The sequence below is a fragment of the Rhinichthys klamathensis genome, unplaced genomic scaffold (assembly GCF_029890125.1).
Source record: "Rhinichthys klamathensis goyatoka isolate OS25496 unplaced genomic scaffold, OSU_Roscu_1.1 h1tg000281l_1, whole genome shotgun sequence".
NCBI classification, from domain to species: domain Eukaryota; kingdom Metazoa; phylum Chordata; class Actinopteri; order Cypriniformes; family Leuciscidae; genus Rhinichthys; species Rhinichthys klamathensis.
The window spans coordinates 3,195,503-3,212,863 of record NW_026606800.1 but is presented as its reverse complement, the minus strand read 5'-3'; the positions used below and the strand labels follow the sequence as shown (position 1 = coordinate 3,212,863).

The following is a 17,361-nucleotide window of genomic DNA, read 5'->3' as shown; positions in this document are numbered from 1 at the left end:
TGTAGATTTATAATATATGCTGTCATGTTGACTATCATTGAGGGATTTAAAAGACTAACTCAATTAAATAAATATATGTTGAAATTATTAAATACTTGATGTTGCAATAAATAAATAAAAGTACTATAAAATAAAACATTTAATAAATGCATAAATACATGTATTGCCATGTTTGTTTATTTGTACTGGCTTTTCATTATGCTTATTTATTGATTGCAACGTTTCGTGATATTGATTTCATTTATGTTGTCCACTACATTTTACTTCAAGGTATTTTATTTTGTATTTCATCTTTCATTTTAAGGGGTATTTCACATTACTTTTTATTTGATATTTTTCGAATATATCAATTTCACACCTTATTTATTTATTATTACATTTCAATGTACTTTTATCTATTGCAACATTCCATGACATATTTAAAAATGTCATTATTTATTAAATCCCTCCAGCGACTATTGTTGGACCTATAAAATAATAAAAATAAGATTTATAAAATTGTAATTATTTTCTATTTGCATCAGCCATATTTGTGCAACCCTTATAAATTGAACTCTACTAATTTGCTTAAACAACAATATATATTACTTTCCAAGTTTGAAGTTTGGTGCTCTTCTGTGGGTAGATTTAAGGATGCGTTCAGCTTGGAGCAGAGTGTGTGTGTGTTGTTCTCCTCCAGTGACTCACAGTCAGATGAGTTCAGTCACTGTTTATCATGACGTGTTGCCTTGCAGTGTTTGTGGTCTGTTTTTAAAGTATGAAAGAGAGGCTATGTGATCTGGGGAAAGCCCTAGTGCATGATGGGATATTGGAGGACTCTGGGCAGGGTCAGTATTAGGTCATCTTCGCCCAGTTGCTTTCAGTCATTGCTGTCTCTCAGGAAGAATAAGAATGTTTAGTACGTCTCACTTCCTGTGATCATCATCAGAGGCGCGTGTCACTCTAAACTTTTCTCTGTAATACCTTTCGGGCAAGGACGTTAAAAACGGTTCACTTTCCCTAATGTGAACACTTCTAATCACTTTTCAGTTGACTGAGAAGTATTTGTCTCTCCATTGGACTGCATTTGTCTCTGATTCACAGAGTGACACAAGCCACCTTACTGATTAATTTATCATTATTTTCAATAGCAAATAAAAAATGCTTTGCAATGTCAGTCATTCCATTCAGTCCAGTGTGCACAGAAGAATATATATCACTCTTTTTTAACACTTATTTATAACACTTTTATTTTTATTTCTTAATTCCCCATAAGAATAATGTTGAATCATTTTAAACACTGATTTATTTTTTATTTTCACTCATCAGTCCAGTCCACGCAAGAATAATATCCCATAATTTTTAATACTTAATAATAACACTATTGTTTTCTTTAAAATATAGTAAATAAGTATAATATCCAGTCATAATTAACACCAATTTATTTTTTTATATTGGTCAGGGAAATCTGTGGTGAGTTTTTATGGGATGTTTTGTAAAGCTTGTTTGAGCAGCAGTAACCAAGGGAGGTGGATTGTGCTGAAGGGTCAATAAATAAAGTCTGCATAATTAATAACTTAAGTCTCACACTAGTAAGTAAAGGTCACTCTTTTTCATCCATAACAAGCCAGTTATCTGTCATCCTACAGATAGCAGTGACACTCAGAATGTGTTTACATTCAAACGAAAGTTCTGTTTTCTGGTACCGCCTGATGCTAGCAGTGGAATTAACACATTTAAAAAATGTCTACATTTAATCTCTCTTTCTCTCTGTCTCCAGACCACTCCAGCTCCAGCGGCACGTTGTCCTTCCAGCATCTGCGCTCGCAAGGTCCCATCCCCACGGCCCACGTCATGCCATCTCCGTCCATCTCCAAACTCAGCACTCCCTCTGCCCCCACAAGCCCCTGGAGCAGCTGCCAGCTCCCCTCTCCCCTCGACAGCCCCCTGGACATGAAAGACCCGCGGCCAGTGCGCCGCTGGTCCTCCCTCACCCGTCTCACCGGCCAGGAAAAGACCAGTCCTTCCGGGAGACCGTCGTACCGCACGGACCCTCACGGATCCCTGGATCGAGGTGTGCTCTATGGCTACCGACAGGACCCTCTTTATTCAGACGGCTTCCTCTCCGAGAGCCTGCACAAACTTTCCACCAACTCTGACTTTACGAAGTATGACCTGGGCAGCAGTAACACCCTAGGTAAAACAGACTCGCCTTGCTCGTCTCCGCTCAAGCCCAGCACGTTAGACCTCTCCTACAGTGCCTTACCGGAGAGCAAGACCCCCACGATCGGCCTGGCCGGGCCCGGGCAGAGAGGTCCCACGCTCAGGCACCAGGCCGTGGGGGGGTCGCCCATCCAGCCGGCCGTGCGGACGCAGATGTGGCTGAGTGAGCAGATGGAGTACCGGCCGGGACCAGAGGGATGTGGCGGCTCGTGGCAACAGGAACAGCAGCAGCGAGAGCGACTACGCCAGGAAGCAGAACTCCCACAGGTCAGTTTGCAATGTTTTTGACAGGGAATATGAAGATGAGAAAAATATGCTGGGTGCTCTAGTTGTGTCTATAGTAAAGCTGAATTGTTTTTATGATACCATTGAAGAATGCCTTGTAAAAGTTGGTTGATAGCGCCCTCTGCTGGAGACAGTGGTAGGGTGAATTATCCTCCTTTTTACAGAACAAGACATACAAATGCTTTATTTATCAGACATTCTTTCTTTTTTTTAAATACATGTTTAAGGGATGTTCCAGATTACATTGTGTTATTTTAGTATTATTTATATACTATTAAAGTTTTTATTCATAATTATTCAGTTTTTTTTTATTTATATACTATTATAGTTTTTATTAATAATTATTCAGTTTTTTAATTATAGTTTGGATTTTAATTATTTCTAATTTTGCTTTAATTTATTTTTATTTCGATTTTGGAATTTTGATATAAAATTTATTTTATTTAAACTTAGACATTTTATTTTAGTTAGTTGCCAAGGCAAAATTTCCAATTTAATGAAAAAAAGTTTGGGCAGTAATTTCTACTTGCCCTTCTAACATTGTTAATAAAAAAAAAGGTAAATTTGGAAAAATAGATAAATCGATAGATATAGATATTTTAAAAATAATTAAAAACATATATAAAATTCTATTTAAAAAAATAAAAAATATATACATTTAAAATGAGTATAATGGGATGAGTCAAATTTATTATTTCGAATTATTGTGGTAATTCATGCCTCAGATGCTGTCAGTAGAGTTTATATTGTATTGCACTTGAATTGAAATTAACTTTCAGATAATGAATCATAGTGAAATTTTTAAATCCGGCGTTTTTCTGAAAACTGCATCTTACATACCAGAATATAGATAGTAGTGGAGTGAAGGGGTGAAACGTTTGACGGATTCCTGGCGTCAGCCGAAAAGGAAAGTCATTTCAGAAACAGAACAAGGCTATGATTGAAATCATGTGCACTGTTGAATATACACAATATGACCAGGAATGTGCATTAAGAAAGTAAATAAGGTCACTTTTGATTTTATGTTGATTATGGTCTCCTGTGCCGGGTGTCTATTTTTAGTAGTAAAGTCTTTGAATTTCTCAGCTTGAGGCTCAAAATGTTTTATTCAACCTAAAGAGAAACCAAAAACATTTGTTATCAGTGGAACGGTTTTATTTGCAGCATTTACTTCCATTCAGTCTTATTTCTCCAAAGACTTGCATTATGAAAATGTATATCATTACTTCATAAATATATTCACACAGAGAACACAAGAACACAGTGATTGTGATTGTATAAATAATGTATAAAGGTTACAACTTTGATTATATTATAGGCAAACCAGTCTGTTTTCTTATTAAAAACATGACTATGTCCTTCTATTTATGAAATACATCTGATTAGGAGTGTGTATCTACAGCGTTTATAGCAGGAAAAAAAATGCATGTAGTATTTTTAGGAATAGTGTCAATGGCGTGTCATGTGATTTGAGAGCTTGTCTATATTTTCAGTTTAATTTATTTGGCCGTGTACTTAAATCCACACCTGCTGTTCACAGAAAAAGAATCTCATTTTGAGGTAAATCCCATTTTTAATCCTTGTTATGTTGTTGTTTTCGTGAGCAGTTAGAGGCAACAACCATTAGAGGGCGCAGTGATACTGGAAGCAATGCACCTACTGTACATACTTCCTGTCAGTTTTAAAGCCTCAGGATATTTAAACTAAAATGGAGTATTTTTGATCCATTTTGATTTTTTTTTTCTTCTTTATTTGATTCTGGAGAGTGATGCGTTGGTAAACCGTTTTTTATCAATTTACTGTAGACCTACCCCTCCATTAAGCTCTTGCAAAGTGTGTTTTGTAGGTTAAAGGTGTTGTAAAGCAAAGAAAATTAACGCCAGACTCGTGTCCCTATTGACTAATTCAAATATGAATATGTGTCCTGAAAATGTGTTAAAGCCAAAAAAAGCCCACTTTGGAAAACTAGCCAATCAGAAACATTTTCTGCCTATCAATCATGCACAGGTTTGTCTAACTTAGAAAAAGATAGAAGTCAGCCTAATGTCTGAAATCATTTGCAGCGTTTTTACATGGTTTTGGAGGTAGAGTGAGTGGGAGTCTCTTATACCGATTATTCTTGTTTCGGGCCATTTTCGGGTCACATGAGCTTGACCAGAATGAGCATGAGCAGTAGAGCCACTACAATAAGCAGGAAGTTGAGCAGCAGGTTTAGTCCTCGGTTATTGGTCAGATCCATACTGATGGGATGGAGATTTCCAGGGTTGTTCGGGTTCAGCCGTGGTGCCGTGTAGCCCAAGGGTATTCAGCCCCAGGTGGAAGATCTTCTTGTTGTCCAGTGAACAGGAGGACGAGCAGCTTACATCGCGCCGCTGGTCTCTCATATGCCGTAGAAAGAGCTAAACATGATTGACAGACTGACATGAGCTTTGCTGACAAGACACAGTCATAGAAACAGACAATAACTGGTTCTCTTATGTATTATTCAAACAAGCTTTCTGTGACTTCGTGATCATTAAAATAGTGATTAGTACAGTGGGAGTATCAGTCAAAAACAGAAGCAGCACACTTTTTATTGCACACACGTGATCATTTTTATTGCACACACGTGATCATGTCATTTTTTTATTGAGCAAGTGTTTTTCAGTTTGGCATAGTGTGTAACGGAAGACGTGACTCAGATGACATCTCTCAGGCCCGCAGGTGACATGCACTGATGGGATAGTGACAAAGACAGTTGCATGCTTCATAAGTTCATAGTGAAGACTGGTCAGTTCCTCAATCCACCACAGCATGGAGCTCCAATCCTGTTTAAGTTGGATGCTACCTAATGAATTGTGCTGTTATATATACAGTACTTACACTATCATCTAAAAGTTTGGGGTCTGTAAGATTTTTTGAAAGAAGTTGCTTATACTTAGCCTGGTTAAAACCAGACCATTCTCAGTTGTAACTGAGTTATGGTCTGGCAAAGCGTCATAGACAAATCATTTCCAGAGGGGCGTCACCAACGGACGTCGCGGATAGACCTAAACCCAATCAGAGCGATGAAGGAGATGACGTATGCAGAGCGGCGGAGAAACGTCTCCGAGTGTTGTTCTTTGCTCGGTTTAAAAAAAAAAAGGAAACGTTCAAATTGCTTAAAACAGACGCGATAGCTGATTCGAACGAGTGATGTTCCACGGCGGCATCCATCTTTGTAATGTAGGCTACAAAATCCCAGCGCTGTCGTCATCGTGTAAAGCCCGCCCCAACGTTTCTGATTGGTGCCTCGATTTCGGCGGATTGGAAATGGGCTTGAATGAGCTCTTTGCCAGACTCACTTTCAGAGCAAATCTAAATTTGCCGGAAGTTGTCTGGGTTTTCCCAGGCTAGCTTATACTCGCATTTGTTTGATCAAAAATTTGCTCCTCAAAACACATTTCTTATTATTATCGATGTTGAAAAAAGTTGTGCTACTTCTAAGGTTTGCTTTTTTTTGATGAATAGAAAGTTCAGAAGAACAGCATTTATTTATTTGTTGCTGGGTTTATATTTATATTAAACTATTAATAAATAAAAAAATACTGACCCCAAACTTTTGAAAGGTAATGTTACTATTTTCTATTGGTATTGTTTGGTATTAAATGAAATTGTTCAATTATCCTTAATATTTATATAAGTCTTATTAATTTTGCCTCGTCCACCGTCTAGGAGTTGTTGTTTTTTCACAATGGCACAATGCATTATGAAAATAGAAAGGATACATGTGATGCTGCCTTAGTATTTGGCCCGCAATGGAATTAAATTAAATTGTGTTAGATGTTATCTCAAATATATTGGAATTTTACCAGCTGACTCTCGTTATTGATGTCAGGCAGCAACATCCACTGAAAAAGTCATATTGGTCAACCACTATCAGTATTGTCGTTCTCGTGTCACTCTGAATTTGCTATTTATAATGACATTGATGATCATGCAATGTACAACCCAACTAATCAAAACCCGCTATAAAATAATAAATAGCTTCGCCCATCCACACCCTCCGCCCCTCAACGCGATTGGCCCCCTATGTACAGTCCTTCGCCCTCATTGGCTACAGGGGAAACTCCCGCTCACATTAGCAAGACAATGATGTAGATGAGCAGCAGGCAGATGAGGATGAGGCAGAAGTTGACGAAGAGCTCCTGCATGTTTTGCTTGGCCTGCTGGGGAACCTCCATGGTGGACGCCCGGCGAATGGCCGCCCGTGTGATGTGCTGCACCTTGTCCATGCCGAAGCGGGGTGGGTGGGATGGATTAGTGCAGAGAGAGGGGAGAGGTGCGGACGGAGGAGAGAGAGGAAGGAAGAACGGCAGTACCCCAAGCTGGGGACGAGAAGCGCTGGTTGTTGTGGTGATCTGGTTGCCAGTGGACACAAGGCTGAGGGGAGGGAGCAGACAGATGAAAGAGTGAATGTGCATGCTATATATTCACACGTGACATGCAGGCCTGCTAGATGTCTTAGAAGACTGTAATATGTTCTTAAAGCGGTATTCATTCAAAAATCAAAGTTCTGCTATCATTTACTCACCCTCTAAACCTGTATGATTCTGCAAAACACAAGATGAGGATATTTTGAAGAATTTTGGGGTCCAAAAAATAACATTGGACCCTATATTGTATAGACAAACATGTACAAAATATCTTCTTTTGTGTTCTGCAGAAGGGTGGGTTTTCTTTTTTGGATAAACTATCCCTTTTTCACATGATTTGCATTCGGGCTTAGATAAGAATGTAACGGGCCACTTTGACTTTCACATAACAAATGTTACGGAAGAGTGATTTTACAATGTAGTATGGTAGCAAGAATGTGTCAAGTTTATACCGTGTTTGGAACAGAAAAATGTTGTTTGCTTAATTGCTTTTATACATTTCAGAAAGAAAGAGAGAACTCGATGATCATGGGTTCATGAAATTTTAAGTCTTGGGATGATTTTAATTAATTGAACTAAGGTGCTAAAATGAAAAATAGAAATTATGAAGCATTAAATTCATAAATTAAAAGCATTTATCATGTGAATTGTCCAGTACTCATCGGCTGCGCTTTGAAATGTCAGTGGAAGGTGAAAGGTCGCTGACTCTTCATAGTGTTCAATCAATTTGCAACTGATGTTAGTCAAATGAAATTGCTTTTAGCCTCAAATAGCGCATTCCTATGCCCTGACCAGTTTCATTTTCAGATATGTCACCTAAAAGGAAGATGCTTGACAGGTTTCTAAAATTAAAACCGCAGGGGTCTCGGTTCCTCTAGATTCTTCATTCAGACTGGATTTTTCAGTCTTACTCTTGCATTTCCACCAAAAGATGTACTTGTACAAAGGCTCGTTCTATTTTACATCAAGTGCAATGTCATTAACTTACTTTATTATTATTGAATACTTCCAAATATGAGACCTCAGCAGCACATAGTGTGTCTTTATATAACTGTGTAGGAGTGAGCTTATTTCTTTTCATTATCCCGTCTTGGCTCTGGGTGAATAAAAAGAGGTGGCTTCAGAAAGATGTTTTATATTGGTTATTTTACATGTGTACAAAACAGCCTAAATCGGGATTTAGCACTTCGCCTCCGGAAAGATTAGATGAAACCCTGTTTTCGGCGAAAGATAAAGTGGCCTTGATTATAAATCTTTGCGTATTAGCGGAGCTCTCGTCTTGGACAAGCTTATCTCTCTCTTTCAGACTGCTGCTCATTCCTGTCTTCTCGAATCTGTAGGGAGTTCTGTCTTACAGAGGCATTCGGCAGCATCGTATCCTGAGTAACATCATGGACATGGAAGCACCTGTGGCCTGTGTTTTCATTGGCCGCTGCATTGCGTTATCTGCTGCAATAAGGTTATTCTTAGGAATGACCTTTTGTGGCCACAATATTCCACTGAAATCATCCCTCAGGAGCCTGACTCTAACTTATCACCAAGAGGGTAATGGAGGCCTGGGATGTTGTTGTTGTTGGATATGTAGGCTGCGACTACTTTAGACTAATGGCAAACAGTTATATGGAGGATAGTGTTTTTGGGAAGTGTAAGATTTGCTTGTTTTCACACTGAGCAGCCTTGTCTTACTTGACAGAAACCAGTTCCTTTGCAACAACTTGTAAAGACATGAAACAGACCTTGAATATAGCGTGCACGTTCAACATGTAACTCCATTTCCACAATTTATGTTGTTTAAGATGGTTTTGAAATCTTCAGCAGAGGCTTCCTTTCAGGAAAACAATGTACTTCTTTTCTTACTCTTTTTCTTTTAATATGTTTAACTGCTGCTTCAGTTAGCATGCTTTTTTGCAGTACTTTAGCTGTTTAATTTAGTTAATTTGTGCTGTTCTGAACACCTCACACCTTGAGCATTGCCGTTTAAGTTTAAAGTCAAATTAAAACTTGTATTTTAACACAAGAATCCATCTCATGTAAGTGTCCCCTAAGGAATGCATCTAGTGAAGCTAAAAACAGCCTAAGTAAACACTTCCAACGGTACCTGGAAATATAAAGGGAATTTCTAAAATCGGAATAAATGGCTAGAATTGATAAAATCCTAAAAGGTCATGGAAAAAAGTTGTGGCGATTCCTATTTTAATTTTTTTTTTTTATCACAGTTAATCAAAGTATTTATTTGACTAATAATTGCTTTGCAACTTTTTAGTGTTATTTATATAATCTTTTTAAAAAATCCTTCATTTTAATAAATGGCTGAAAAATGTATGGAAAATAATAAATTGTGGCAATTTGTTGGTCAGAAAGTTTAGGAACCCTATATACAGAGCTTCTTTAAGACTAGTCAACTTGTTCACACAACCCACCAACAAGACAATATTTAAAATGTCATCTTGCACAACTCTACTTAGTTGGCCATTTTTGTCGAGTACTTGAAGAAAACACTTAAAAAGTAGTTTGAAATGTTGATAATTTGAGGGTTTTGTTTGTGTATTTTACTTGCACTAATCTAATGTGACGCAAATGAAATGCAAGTGGGATAGAAGTATGTTGGGTCTCATCTCATTTTCACCTATTAAGCCAACGAAACCTATTCCTCACCGATTGTTTTCATAGTGTTCTTTGCATCCAGCTGGCCAGTGTCACTGTAGAAAGAGGTTAAGTAGACGAGTGACTGAAGTGAAGCCTGGAGTTGAGCAGTTCATTCAGGCGCCCAACACGTGACACGGAGGAGATAAACATGCTGCTGGTGACGGGCTTGCGAGAGATGTTTGTCAGCACTACAGGACACCAGCATTCCATCGCCCTAGTTAGCTAGTCAGGAGTCATGTCCCCCATCACCACTGGGAATGATAAGATCATTAACAATCTCCTTGGGAGGGTATCGAGCAGGTCATATGCTTACCCTTCCTCATAATGGTTATTCAGAGCAGATTTGTATCAACTCTCTCAAGCCATCCTTTGGCAAAAAACGCCAACTCATCGGCATTAAAATGCACAGACACTGCCAAGAAAGTTGTGAAAAAGAGAAAACAAGTGGAGCAAAAAATAAGATAGAATCGCACCAAAAAAGGAAATCATCTGAAAAGCTGGCCCGGAGATTTCCCAAGCCTGAGTATGTTTATGTGCATATTTTTTTACTCTCTCCTGGCAACTTCCTTGCACAAATAAGTCCACTTAAGGCCAAGCGAGTGCACTCAGTTGGCCTCAATGCTGAACTTTCCATGATGGCATTGCAGAGCAATGCAGAGGGATTTTTTGTGGCTTGGTGATGCCTCTGAGGACATGACTCTTAACAGGTAGGACAGTGCCTGTTGAACTGGCATTAGGACAGACATTTTTGGCCATGCACACTATGGGTTGTGCCTATACAGTTGTATATTGATGTTTAATTGTTTTTTTGCCACTATATTTCTTTAAAACTTTAGATCTTTCTGATACAGTATTGATATAATTTTATACAGTTTAATTAAAAAAAATGTATTTAAAAAAATGAAAAATCTGAAACTAGTGTTTTTATAAATGCAGTACAGGACAAAAGTAAAGCAAATGATACCACAGATTCATTCTCTCACCGATTCTTTCACTTATCGCAATACAGTTATGATATTGTGATGCAACAAATGTGACGACTTGTTTGAATTATCATGTATGTACTGCACTATATTATATATAGCGTTCAATGCACAAATGTTTAAGTCACAACATCTTTCCAGAAATTGCTAATCACAAAAACATATATATATATATATATATATATATATATATATATATATATATATATATATATATATATATATATATATATTTATAAAAGATAGCAGTTTTATATATAATATAAATTATATATAACTAAGAATCTGTTGTGGCATATATATATATATATATATATATATATATATACACACATTTTATACAGTTATAAAATAAATTATATAAAAAATATGTAACACTTGTCAATAAGGTTCCATTTGTTTACATTAGTTAACGTGAACTAACGATGAAAAATACTTCTAAAGCATTTAATAATATTATTTAATGTTAATTTCAACATTTACTAATTAATTTATTAATAAATACTGTAGAAAATGTACTGTTCATTGTTAGTTATTATTAGTTAATACATTGACTTGCATTAAATCGAACCTTATTGTGAAGTGTTACCAAAAAAAATTATATATAGATATATTAAAATGTATTTTATATTTCATCTAATTTAAATGAAATTATAGAATAAATGTTTTTAAAAAATGTAATCATATATAATCATCAAGGTGTTTGTGGTGTAATAAACCAGATGCTACAAATATCTTTATCGCTTCAATATTTGTCTCAGGCCTTTGCAGAAACCACAAATGTGTGTGTGCAACCTGTGGTGTGATTCCTGCTTTAACAGGCTTCTGTATGCAGTTAACCTTTCCTACTCTGCAGGGCCGCAGTGAATGCAGCGAGCTCATTTGTGCTGAAATGAAGGGTTGTCAGATCTCCCTGTGGAGTGCAGATCTGGGGTGTTGTGTGTAGGTCAGAGTCAGTCTAGGTCACGTCTCCCCGATTTGTGTTCGGAGAAGGATGTGTCTGGCTCGCTGTTTATCGTGAGCGCACAGAGCAGTACTTACAAAGACCAGCAGACAGACCCAAACATCACAACTCTGATTAATCTCTGAAACATCAGCCACTGCTGTGTAAGAATATAAAACTGATGAATAACCCTCCGATTATTTATCATAACATTCTTACTTATGCATGTCGCCGTTCAATCTCGAAAAAGACCTATCTATGGGGATTTGAAAAATTCAATTTTTAAGATAACCTTGTCAACAAATCAATCTTAAGAAAGCACTGTGAATTTAGGCTGGTTTTGGATTCGCTTGACCCAAATCAGATGTGTTTCTATTTTTCTCTGCAATGTAAAAGAACTCGGATGCATTTGGTGAAACAGTGATAGACACAATAGCCAAATGTGATCATAGTCAAAGACAAAATCTAGATAAACTGATCGTGGACTGTTAGATGACTGGTCCATCCTTAAACTGATATGCAAGGTATACAAGAAAAGGTTACCTACCTAAATCTGTAGATGAACAGTATTGGGGTTCAATCCCGTTGCTCTGGTTTTCTTTTAGAGGAAAGGAGGGTCTGTGGCAGCAATGTGGAGTTCGAAAGTTTATGGCAGAAAAAGTGAAGGGGTGGAGTATAGGAGGAGAGAGGAAAGTAAAGAGATGCGTAGGAGGGGTCTGAGCTATCTCATTCTTTCTCACAATTTTTTTGGGGGGAAGCTTTTTACAAGCTTTTACCCTCACATAAAAACAGCGTACCAAAATTAGGTTGTAATGGATAGTATTTATATGTCCTGCATTTGGATGCAGAGTCACTGTCACTATTAGATGAAAGAAAGAGTATTCGTATTATTGTCTTTATTTTTTATTCAATTTTATTATTTGTTTTATTACTGGTGTATTTTTTGTTTTGTTTTTCAGATCAGATTTTGCATTGCAGCCAATATTATTTAAAGAAAATGTATGTGTTTACTAGTTGATAGAGTAGACTAGAGTATTATCTTATTTTTTGCTGGTGAAATTTTACATTGCAGGTAAAATTAAAGTAAAGCAAATTCATTCAGGTCTAAAATAAATGAGATATATTTTATTTAATTAATTATACTTGGATAACTTTGAATGGACAAAATAATGTAGAATGTTGAAGGGTTAGTTCACCCAAAAATGATCATCATTTACTCACCCTCATGTTGTTCCAAACCCGAAGACTTTTGTTCATCTTTGAAACACAAATGAAGATATTTTAATGAAGTCTGAGAGATTTCTGTCCCTCCATAGACAGCTACGCAACTATCACTTTGACTCTTCAAAAAGTTCATAAAGAGATCGTAAAACTAATCCATATGAATCGAGCGGTTTAGTCCAAATTTTCTGAAGAAACAGAAACTCGATCGCTTTATATGATGAACAGATTGAATTTAGGCTTTTATTTACATATAGAATTCTAAGAATTATTACATATATTATTACATATATTGATATTCATCAACCCACACATCAGTTGTGGTAAACGGAAGCTCAATCATGTTTGCTTCCATATGTTCCGTTGCTGTTCTGTTCATCATAAGCGATTGAGTTTCTCCGAAAATTTGGACTAAACCGCTCGATTCATATGGATTAATTTTACAATCTCTTTATGAACTTTTTGAAGCGTCAAAGAGGTAGTTGCGGAGCTGTCAATAGTTGCGTGGACTGTCAGTGGAGGAACAGAAATCTCAGATTTAATTTCAGATATCTTCATTTGAGTTTTGAAGAAGAATAAAAGGCTATGGGTATGGAATGACATGAGGGTGAGTAATTAATGAATTTTTCTTTCATTTTTGGGTGAACTAGCCCTTTAACTTTGACCTGCAAATATGTTTTTAGTATTAAAAATTATTATTGCTTTTCTCATGCGCATCTCTCAAACACAGGTAGCTGTGTATAATGGGCAGTGCCTAAATTTATCATCAAATGACAAAAATTGTGCACTTCGATTAAGGTGTCGACATATCTTACTCTTACTGCATGTGCATATTAGGTTCACAGCATGTGTGCAAATAAACTGCCATTTAATTGCACATAATTGTGCCTAATATATCGTTTTTTTTGCATTTGCATGTGTTCTCTTCTCTGAACTGTTCAGCCCTCGTGGAATTTACTCTGTAACCGTATCCAGCAGCTCTCAGTCTCACCGGAGATTCCAGTTGGTGGATTAATACAGATATTCTCTTGATGTTGCTGCCAGAACAGCATGTGCTCTAAATGACCGGTTTTATTGAGAAGATTGTCTGCGAGATCATAATAGACTATAAACATCTTCAACCTATGGTTTAAGAGCATCCTCAGGGGGCTCTGGGAACTTTCTTGCATATTTTTGCTTTTTTTTATTATTGTTTGAGTTCTATTTTGAGATAAAAAACATCCCAAAGTTCTCTTCCTTATAAGGAGCTCTGTTTGCTATAGACAGAGAAGCTTTTGGAGATTGAAGAGGACATGAGGAATGGAAAAGTAATTACGATGGCATCCAATTTCAGTGTAGTCTCCGGCCAATGCAAAACGAGGTCTGGGTGAACACCACTTGACCAAAACCATAAAATGTCTAAAAAGCACAAATGCACACTAGGTGCACTAGTTTGAAGGTCTTGTTGTTTAAAAATGATAAGTGTTTCCACCAGGCTTTAATCTCCCATGGACAACTAGCTTCATCAAAAAGACTTTTTGAAAAAAAAATTCTGGTGAACACCATGGCTATGCTTGTAAACCAGGACTAAACAAGCATAAACCAATACATTTGTAAATTCATACACTACAAAAATTGGTATAGAAACATTTTCTTTTAGAAATTGCTTGTGAATTTCACAGTTATAGGCAAGTTATAGCCTACATTTAAAGTATTTTCTTGTAAAACATACTCTAATGATCTATATTTAAAGCTTTATCGTGTACTAGTCTTTTTCACAGATTTTTTTTTTTCTCAACAACTCCGTTTAAAGCATCTCAGTTCTTTTTGAATGTGCATTAGTTAGCATACTAGTTGTTCTCACTACCATAATCCCAATGCAATAGGACATCGAGTGTGCTGCTTGGTTCGGTATACATGCTGTTCTTTATGGACAAGCTCATTAAAATGCGGAGGTCAGTCCTCTGTGTTGACCTTGCTCTCCGTACCTCGTTTACAGAGTGTTTATGGCGTGTTAATGCCTGGTTGCCATGCGCATGCATACACATTGTCCATTCGCCTGTGCCATGCCCTCTGGCCAGTGCTGGAAAGTTAGCTTGTTAGGTGCAATACATCCATGTCTCAACTCATTGTTCAGCTTAGCACACCCGCTCCCTGGATCCAACAGCTGTCACCAGGCCACACAACACAGAGGTGCCTTTGGGCTATGACAATGTGTGTGTGTATACAGTGATCCCAAAAAGGTATTTGGACTCTCAAGTGACACTTAAAATGTCTGAATGTCATTGCAATTGCAACCAGTGGCATCTGTAAACAAGAGCTTTCTTTTATACATACTTTTAATGAACTGGTGCAACAGCGATTTGAAGTCATTTCTCCTCAAGTTCACACACAGATGTTAAAGTGTCCAAAAGTTGTTTTTGTTTTTTTCATTTTGAACAATATTTTAACAGGACTCCATGGTAGAAGAGATATTATATCTCAATGGGACCAATAAAACTAATAAAATATAAAAAATGATTTGCCTAAGTGTCCAAATACTTTTCTAGTCTTAATTTTGAACGCCTAAAGAAAAATCTTGTTTGAAAAAAATATCACTTGGTTTGATATTTTGTTGCCAAATCTAATGCAATGGCATTTTTAAATGTCGCTTAAGTGTCCACATTTTTTTTTTTTGGGGACACAGTATATTCAGTTTTATCTTTTTGCTTTGTTTTTGTGCAGTATTTTGAATCTAGAATAGCTTAAAGCAAACAATTTAAGAGATCACCTACATGTGCTTAACTCCGATAGGTGATTCTCATATAACACACTACTAAACTCTCCACTGCATCGCAAATGGCCCACAGCACTGCCTTTATTGCCAATTCTGAGTACAGTCACCTAGAAAGGAGCCAGCGTGTCTCCCCTGTGTTGCCCCAGCATGCCAAGAGGTTGATGGACGGCTGTCTGGAGGGCCTTCGAGAGAGCGCAGTGGCAGGGTGTGATAGAGTTCAGGGAATCGGCACCAGATTAGCTGTGCAATGTGGCAGAGTGAAACTGTTCAAGTGCTGTTGCCGAAAGCCATCAGACCTTTCCTGTGCCCTTTAGTATGTTTGAGAGAGTGGATTTGACTTTTATTCTGTTCACCAAGAGGATAAGTCCTCTGCGAAAGAATCGCTCTTTCTAATGGCTACCAGGCTATGCTTCATTTTTAAAGAGTGCTTTAAATATTTCAATTTTAAAGGCCTTATTAAATCTTTTTTCTAGCTTTTTGTCCATGTCTGTTTGCTTTGAGTTCATCTCTATGCTACTCCTAAACATTGACAATTAACTTAAAAACATTTAAATGTATTTATTTTTATTTTATTTTAAGATTATATTTATGGATACACAATATATTGGTATTGGTTATCAGCCAATATTAGATATTTGATTGCTCATTTCTGCTTGGTTTTACATTCAGATTATCTTTGCTACCATCTAGTGCTTACTTGAGTCATCATTTATAATGTTTCATATGGCTTGATTGATATTATTTTTATAATATAATATTTTTCATTATAAATAATATAATTTGATATGTTTTTTACACAAAATAGTATACAATTGTATTTAGAATTCTATACTATTAGAATTCATCTGCACTGGTCAAGTGATTTTAATATGGATCTTTTTCATAGAGTTAATGTTTAGTAGTTAATAATAGAATATGCAGCGGACGTTTCTCCATTGTCAAATGAAGACCTATTCAAAGTTGCTGACTCGAGGGGAACAAGAGCCTAAGGGAGTTTAATTAAAGATACAGCATTTAGCGTTTTCATGCCTCCATCTACTTTAATGAATGAGGTTCCTTCCTCAAGCAGCTGTTCCTGTCTCAGACGGTTTAAACGGCCGTGTCCTGGAAAGAGACAAACACAACACTGCTGTCAGGAACTTTGAGGAGCAGGTGGAGGAACAAGTTTAAACAAACTCCTGACTCATAAAGCTTTTAGTTTATGTAATGGCATAAAATTAGGGTAAACACAGACGTTTGTTCCCATTAGATGCCCACTTGCCAAGAGGACAGGCGTTCTTTGGGCTGATGCATGTTTTTTAAGGAACATTTACCATAAAAACAGAGACAGATTTGATGCCATAAATCAGTGCAGCAGACCTATAACAGTCTGCATTTATGACAGATTTACAGGCCTAGGGTCAATATAGTATCTAAAGTCCTGGTCTTGATAGGAATGGCATGGTACTTTTGGCATGTGGTAACAACACCTCCCGAGGAGACAAGCTGGTGGGGAATGACAGCTATGCCTGGCCTACATGCTCTCCACTCTTCAACATAAAGCCGGGTGGCCAGATGCATGGAGATTGGAGACGGCACAGGACTGCTGGCTTTCCTTTGGTTCAATAGTTGAGCTACTTCCACCTGTCACAGGAAGCCAATTAATACTATTAAACATAATGAGATCATTAATGTCTAAGGAGTTTTTATAACCATCAGATATTGCCCTGTTAGACTGGTCAGATTGCTTTCATATTCGTTTTCATAATCGATCAAGTTTGTTGGATGAAATTAATATAAACTAGAAAAAAAAGCCTGTGGAAGGTCGAATGACCTGGTTTACCATTAAAATATTTTTGTGATGCAAACTTGAGTAGTGTGCTGGACTTATATTTTTCAAGCTTAAATAAAGTATGCTGAAGCATCATAAAAACAGTCTATACAACTTGTGCA

The 17,361-nt window shown here is 37.0% G+C and overlaps 1 protein-coding gene across 3 annotated transcripts in view; it reads left to right on the top strand.

Moving 5' to 3' along the window:
* cep85l (centrosomal protein 85, like) overlaps window positions 1-17,361 on the top strand; it is a 76,117-nt gene that overhangs the window by 39,385 nt on the left and 19,371 nt on the right. For 2 of the 3 annotated variants that reach the window (XM_056269128.1, XM_056269126.1), the window contains exon 3: window positions 1,760-2,469. In XM_056269128.1, coding sequence (XP_056125103.1) covers window positions 1,760-2,469 — 710 coding nt within the window. The remainder of the gene's footprint in view (window positions 1-1,759; window positions 2,470-17,361) is intronic. The other variant, XM_056269127.1, reaches the window with a different exon arrangement.